Source organism: Prunus avium, chromosome 3, assembly GCF_965620075.1.
Source record: "Prunus avium chromosome 3, drPruAviu1.hap1.1, whole genome shotgun sequence".
NCBI lineage: Eukaryota > Viridiplantae > Streptophyta > Magnoliopsida > Rosales > Rosaceae > Prunus > Prunus avium.
This window is the reverse complement of record NC_142286.1, coordinates 8,348,189-8,356,009: the sequence shown is the minus strand read 5'-3', so window position 1 is coordinate 8,356,009 and position 7,821 is coordinate 8,348,189. Positions and strand designations below refer to the sequence as shown.

Sequence of the window (7,821 nt, the reverse complement as noted above, 5' to 3'; positions counted from 1 at the left end):
AATCCAAAATTTGATGGAAGAGGGTGGTACACTGGTACTGAAGAGAAAGGGATTTATTTTGATGGAGGAGAGTGAGAGAGACTCACTGAAAGAGAAAAGAATATTATAATGGTTTTACAGCGCGAGAGTTGGGAGGAGGAAAACACAGGTTTCAAACCATAATAAATAAATAAAAAGAAGAGTTGCAGCGTGAGAGTTGGGAATAGGAAAACGAATTAAATTAGGGCCTCTACTCTCTAAGTCGTGGAAGTTGTTGATGATTAATATTCAATTCAATTTTGGTTTTGGTTTTGGGTGCATGTGGCGTTGTGGGGTGATATTTAATATTTCTTTTTTCTTTTCATGTTTTAATTAATTGAATGCGTTGACTCAGAAAAATTTGGGGCCCTTAAATTTTGGGGGCCTTGTGCGGTTGCACAGCTCGCACACCCCATGGGCCGCCTCTGATGATGACTTCAACACTCGAAAATCACCCTCAAATTATGGACAAATTATGAGGTTGTCAAAAGTTAGGAAGGAATGGGATAAACTCACACATATCATGGGGCTTGAACCGAAGACCACTTGGAATACACCAAAGCCCTGGACCAATGCAACTAACACACATTGGTTATATGTTATGCCAAACTTCCAACTTATTGCCGGACTTGTCAAGAAAATAGAAATGCCACCCTTTCCAGTCGTGTTCTAGTCTAGTCCAAGTTCCAACGCTCTGTTCCTAATAGAGCTGGTTTCTTCTCTGCTACCTCTACAACTACAACCAAGCTCGCTTCTGTAAATGTGAGGTTTAGGCTACAACACCTCCGATTATGTTCAATGATACATCGTCGTTTATGTCACTTTCGGTCTCTCTCCACTCTCTCTGTACCAACTTCACTAACCCATCTCTTGCAATGCAACAAAGATATCCACAAGCTCTCTCTACTCGGCCGAGTAACAGAGGCACGCCAGATGTTCGACACAATGCCTCGAAGAGACTCGGGCTCTTGGAACACTATGATTTCAGGGTACATCCAAAACGGGCTTTTGAACAAAGCCCAAGAGCTCTTTGATTCATTCCAAGGCAAAAATGTGAGAACTTGGACCATTTTGCTATCTGGATATGCGAGACATGGGCGTGCACATGAAGCTAAAGCGGTGTTTGAGTCAATGCCTGAGCGTACTGTAGTTTCTTGGAACGCTATGATTACTGCTTATGCGCAAAATGGTTTGTTAAGAAGTGCTAGGGATGTTTTTTATCAAATGCCTGTGAGAAATACAGTGTCGTGGAATTCAATGATTACCGGGTACTGTCATTGTGGTATGATGGGCGAAGCTCGTGAGCTTTTTGATCAAATGGAGGAGAGGAATATCGCCTCTTGGATGGTTATGGTTTCTGGGTATGTTGAGATAGGTGAGTGTTGTGAGGCTTGGATGGTCTTTTTGATGATGTTGAGGAGCAGCGTGCGGCCAGACCAGGCCATATTAGTTGCTGCATTATTAGCAGTGATGAGGTTCGATAAATTGGAGTTGATTGAGAGTTTGAGGGTAATGGCTTTGAAGACAGGGTATGAGAGCAATGTGGTTGTGGGCACGGCATTTTTGAATGCTTATATAGCAAATGGGAGTTTGGAATATGGGGTGAAACTTTTCGAGAGAATGCCAGAAAGGAACGAATATTCATGGTCGACAATGATTGCAGCATTTTCACAAGGTGGTAGATTAGATGATGCCATTGCATTGTATGAGAGAGACACTGAAAAAGGTGTCGGTACACAGACGGCTATGGTAACTGCCTATGCTCAGAATGGGAGGATTCAGGAAGCAAGACATATCTTTGATGAGATTGCCAACCCTACTGTGGTCACATGGAATGCCATGGTAGCTGGGTATGCCCAGAATGGAATGCTTGAAGAAGCAAAAAATATTTTTTACAAAACCCCTGTACCAAATGCTGCTTCATGGGCAGCCATGATTTCTGGGTTTATCCAGAACGGACAAAGCAGAGAAGCTCTGGAGGTCTTTGCTGAGCTTCATAGTTCAGGAATTGTTCCAAATTGTTCAAATTTCACCAGTGCTCTCTTTGCGTGTGCAAACATTGAAGACGTTGAGATGGGTAGACAGATACACTGTTTTGTTATTAAAACAAGGAACCAATTTAATTCATTCGTGGGAAATGGGTTGATATCCATGTATGCAAAGTGCAAAAGCACAGATGTATCACAAGCTTGTAGGATAAAGGGTGTGGGAGACTCCATATCTTGGCTTTCAGAGAGTCTCACATTGGATGATGCTCGAAAAACTTTTGAACGAATGCCAAGACGGGATGTGGTGTCATGGTCTGCTATTATATCAGCTTATGAACAAGCTGGGCAAGGAGATACTGCCTTCAAATTGTTCTTTGAAATGTTACGGAGAGGATTGAAACCAAACGAATCAACAATAACCAGCCTCCTCAGTGCTTGTGGGTACCTGGGCGCGACCAAGCTTGGGGAACAAATTCATGCCTTGATACACAAACTTGGACTGGATACATGTTTGTTTGTGTGCAATGCTTTGATAACAATGTACTTCAGGTGTGGAATTCTAGATGGCCTTCGTATCTTTCGAGAGATGCCTGATCGAGATATTGTCACTTGGAATGCTGTTTTGACTGGCTGTGCTCAAAACGGATTGGGGAAAGAAGCTGTTGAAGTTTTCAAACATATGGAAACCACTGGGATTTCTCCTAATGAAACTAGTTTTCTGGCACTTTTATGCGCTTGTAGCCATGCTGGGTTAGTAGATGAAGGATGGGCCTATTTCAATTCCATGAGCCAACATTATGGGATTACCCCGTCTGTTTATCACTATACCTGTATGGTTGATCTCCTTGGGAGAGCTGGATGGCTTTCTGAAGCTGAAGATCTCATTCAGAGCATGCCAGTAAAACCAGATTCTGTCATTTGGGAAGCACTTCTTGGTGCCTGTAGGATCCATCGTAACACTGAACTTGGCCAGAGAGTGGCTGAAAGGCTTTTCCAAATGGAAACAAAGAGATCCGGAACTTATGTCTTATTATCAAATATGTATGCATCTAGAGGTATGTGGGGGAAAGTGAGAGAAATAAGGGAAATGATGAGCGATAGGGGAGTGACCAAAGAACCTGGAATCAGCTGGATTCAGATCAAGAATAAGGTTCACTATTTTCTAATGGGTGAGAAGGCACATGATGAGATTAAAGAGATTAACATGGCAGTAAATGAGTTGTACAGACGCTTCAGAGCAACAGGTTATGTGCCGGACACTAATTTTGTTCTTCATGATGTGGCAGAGGAGCAAAAAGAGGATGACCTTCTCTACCACAGTGAGAAACTTGCTGTTGCGTATGGAATCTTGCAGACACCAAATGGGGCTCCAATTCAGATTTTGAAGAACCTCCGGATATGTGGTGACTGCCATTCGTTTATGAAATTTGTCTCCAGTGTTGCCCAGCGCAAAATTATTCTTCGAGATGGAAATAGGTTCCACCATTTTGAAGATGGTTTGTGCTCTTGTGGTGATTATTGGTGACCTTGGTGGCTAAGAAGAAACCTTGATTTCTAACTAGTTGGAGAGTGCAATCACAATGTTTCATATTAGAGGGCACAATAATCTCTTCACTTCCAAATTCCAATTAAAGCCCTTTTTTCATGGCCATAAATGGATGAGAAGAGTTATTTAATCTCACAGGAAATGTAGTTGTCACTGCCTATTGATGTTCAGAGGACGGTTCTGCTAAATGTCAAAATTCAATTTTATAGATACGTAAGAGATTTATTCAGAATTTTTCTATCATACAGAGTGATGATTAGGGATGCATGGATGCTGCATTTCTTGTTTGTATATTAATACCTTGTTCTTTAATACTAACTGCCTATTGCATCTATTTAAAGTAAAATTTCACATATTAAATTCTTAGAAACAGAGGCATCACTTGAAAAGAAAAGGCCAAAGAGGAAATTCAGATTGAAAGAAGAGAAAGATTACACACCAGTTATACGCTTGAATTGAAAATTTCTTTCTTTCTGACATCTGGTGATTGTTGAGAAAGGGCACATTAAAAGGGATATTGAGAATTTTCATTAAGAGCAGGATGTTCAAACATAGTATCATCCAAAAACATAAAATTGTAATTACTGGAGATCAAAAACAAAGTATTATCACTTACAAAGCAGCATGTTGCTGATCATACAGTTACAACAGTATTTAATCTGGGGGAAAAAGAATGGAACAAAGGGGAAGTACTTGAGGACCGAGGAAACAATTGTGTGACTACGTTTGAATTAATTTCAATATAACCTACAAGTGGTGGCAATGACTATAGAAGTATTTTCCTCCCAAAACATTCCATGAATTCTGAATCAACCTATCAGAATTCCTCTGAAGTATAAAAGAGAATTATAACTGGAACAAGGGCACACCCCCTCACCCCCTTCAACTTTTCCAAACTCATCTTCCCACCTTCTAACTTCCTGATCAAGGGTCTACCCGTACCAGTTTTCCTTCCACTGTTCGAATCACATAGGCAGCACCACACCCACATAAATAAGAGTAGTCTTGCCTGTGAAAATCCGCGTAATACCACCATATTTTTCAAGAGGCAGAAGCAACCATTCTCAAATCTTTACAAGAAGGATCATTCAGATTTGCTTCTGAGACTATAAACATTGCCAATTATTCCAACAATGCTGACGGCTATTGCCATTATTAACATCAACCATGACAAGGTCTTCTCTACAAGGCTCAAACCGTCCCCTTTCCGGCCTAACTTTAATGCGATAAGGGAAGGAAATATAAACCCCAATGACACAGCTGTTGTTGCCCCTGTAAATTTAAAAGCTGTCCAAATGTTGGGAATCACGGTAGATCCTAAATAAATAAGTCCCAACAGGACCAGTGTCAATATGAAACATCTCTTCCTACTCTCCGTGAGTGGAGGGGATCCCTCAAACACCAAGGCATCCACAGTTTGCCTCAAGGAAAAATGGACAACGGGGAAAACAAGAAGCAAATGAAAAATGTACCCAACCCTGACAATATAGTTCAGGGCTGAGCTGAAACGGATTCCAAGGTCCTTATCAAAGTTGGTCAGAATATCAGATTCTGTATCTTTCCCAAAGAGTAGATACCCTGCTATGGCTGTCAAAGAATAGATCACAACGCAAAGAACAGTTGTTATCCTTCCAACCCGATTCATCTTCTGAGGAGACGGCCCTTCAAGCTCATTATATATAGGTTGAACATTGAAGTGGCAAACATAAGCATTGGTCATGATAGGAATCACCACAAGCAAATCCAAGATCGCCTTTGTTGACCCGAAGTCCGGTGTCATCCTTGGAGACTCGATTTTCCCTTCAACAAGCTTAATAAACGCAATGCCACAAGCAACCACAACAAACACAACTGCAAGAGCTACAGATGCAGCTGAAGTCAAGCTCAAGGAATCAATCTTATCCAAGGCACAAAGAGGTGCTAGAAAAACCACCACCGTAGCAAAAATCAAAAGCATTCTGTGATCCCAGACCCCATGCCCCAACCATTGATCAAAAACCCCCATATGATGAAGTGAACCAGACATAACATCACCCATAATTATCAAATACACCACCAACACGCCTGCATTGTTTACAATTATGCAAATCTCCGATAAGATCCTTGCCGGTCTCCCCAAAGCACATTGGACAACCTCCCCATACGATGAGGCCTTACACGAAACTGAAAACCTAACCAACAATTCAACACTAATTTCTGACAAAATACCCATCAAAATTATCAATATAAAACCCCAAACCACGCCAAGAACTTTCATGGTAGCAGGCAAAGCCATAATCCCAGCCCCAATAATAGAAGTGGTAAGATTAAACACGGCCCCAGAGATTCCAGACCCTTGTTTAGACCCCTCAACAATAAGGGGATAACTAGCAATATCAAAATCAAGATTATCATCAAAGTCATCACCACCATCCTGCCCATTTAAATTCTTCGAATCTAGAAAGCTTTCCTCATCAAAAGAGGACAATTTGACATGGGATTTGGGAGGAACTGCTGGGTTTTCGGAATCATATCGTGATTGCAATTCTAAATATGAGTTCTTGGGGATAGCTGAATAGTTACTATCCATTATAGTATGAACAAAGAAAAACGATTGAGATCTGAGAAAAGAATAGGAAGATGCATGAAAAAACTTACACACGGAAATGGGTTTTTAGAATTCTGATGGGAAAACCAAAAAAGATTTGAGCTTCTGATGATTTTCTCGGCGTGATTCGATTAAGAGATGCGCTGGATCTTTGGATCGCGAGGTCAACAACTTCTCTCTCTTTTGCGACCAATGGAAGAGAGAGGTGTGGGAAGTAAATAAGGTTCCCAATTGGCTGATATTTCAAACGTGGACTTCCGCGCCGTGGATTTTGGATTTTGTTTTTGTTGATGTTTCAATTTGGTTTTTTATGGTACGAACAAAGTAACAGTATTTATATAAGTATTTGAAGCCTTTGGGTTTGGGATACTTAAAGTGAAGAAATGCTTAAAGATTAAGATAAGCCGTGTGATAGAAATAAAATAAAATTAAAAAAAAAAAGATAGGCTATGTCTTTGGTATTTAATCTGAAAGCTTCCAAAGAAAAGGTTAGTATATAATCTGAAATTTATGTAGGATTTGGTATTTAATCTCAAAGCTTCCAAAAATATGTGAAAATATTTTGCTATTATTTATTATTAGCATGTTTTGTAAACTTACAAGCAATCGCTCGATTAAAAAAGCATATATGGGTTAAGACAGTTGGTTAGGGTAGTGAGTCTCCCCTCCTTGCACTCAAGTTCGACTTCCCTTCCTTATAAATTAGAGTAAATTAGACTATCGCTTGTATTAAAATCTTGATTAAAAAAAAAACTTACAAGTAATCAAAGTTTTAATAAATAATTTTGATAAACTTATGAGTAATCAAACAAACAGGCCCAACGCATAAGACATAGTAGTTATCACAATCCATTGGAGCCCAAAGCAGCCCATTGAACGAGCCTGTAATTAGCCCAGCATAGAACCCTCGGCCTGCCACCTAGCGTTTGGATTAAGAAAAGGCCAGATTGATTTCTTCCTTTTCTTCTTCACAGAAATCTATTTCTTTCTTCTTAGGTAATGTATTAACTTTTTAATTACTTAAAACAGAAACAAAACCAAAACATTGGTAGGTCAAGCTGCCCCTAAGTTATAAGGGGACCCACCGTTTTTTCTTCCCATGTACAATCATAGTGATTAGGCTCCTCGGTCAATCTTAAACCAGCTGAATTTGAATATAGGCAGCTTCTAGGAGATTCATGTAATCTACCTAAATTTAAGATGTATTTAGATATGTCAAATCGTACTCATTCAACGGCAATTAATGTAATGATAATACATTTGTATTGAGTTAATTATTTGTGGTTTGTGTGTTTGTATTGACTCTCAAGCTTCTCGTGTTGAATTGATTCTTGTGACTGACAACCTTTACGTCTGAATTATGAGTCCAAACTTTCGACTTTGGAAAAAAAAGGTATTGGTAATGCTGTACCAAATTTCATTATTTTGGTCAAATTTGTCTTGTACAAGTGGTGTCCTTAAATAAAGAATCCCTGGGGTAGTAATTGGAAACATGGTTTGGTTTCTTAAAGTTAATCAAAATTGTGGTTTGACTCCTTTATGACATGCGCCATTTGAATGTGACTTTAATTTAATTAGTCTTTGGGTGAAGCTGTACAAATACAACACCAAAGATTTCCAGATCATGGGGGAGACTGGGGTGAGAGTCGTAATCAACAATCACACACCATGTTTTGTCCTTT

At 39.8% G+C, this 7,821-nt stretch overlaps 1 protein-coding gene and 1 pseudogene across 1 annotated transcript; one reads left to right on the top strand and one right to left on the bottom strand.

The window, feature by feature from the left end:
- Positions 1-506: 506 nt before the first annotated feature.
- On the top strand, positions 507-3,902 carry LOC110756256 (pentatricopeptide repeat-containing protein At2g03880, mitochondrial pseudogene; annotated as a pseudogene).
- A 207-nt stretch (positions 3,903-4,109) lies between these two features.
- Positions 4,110-6,445, bottom strand: LOC110756264 (Transmembrane amino acid transporter family protein). Its single transcript, XM_021957673.2, has one exon. It carries the CDS (start codon positions 6,119-6,121, stop codon positions 4,637-4,639), a length of 1,485 nt encoding a protein of 494 aa, XP_021813365.1. The 5' UTR covers positions 6,122-6,445; the 3' UTR covers positions 4,110-4,636.
- Between the last annotated feature and the right edge of the window lie 1,376 nt (positions 6,446-7,821).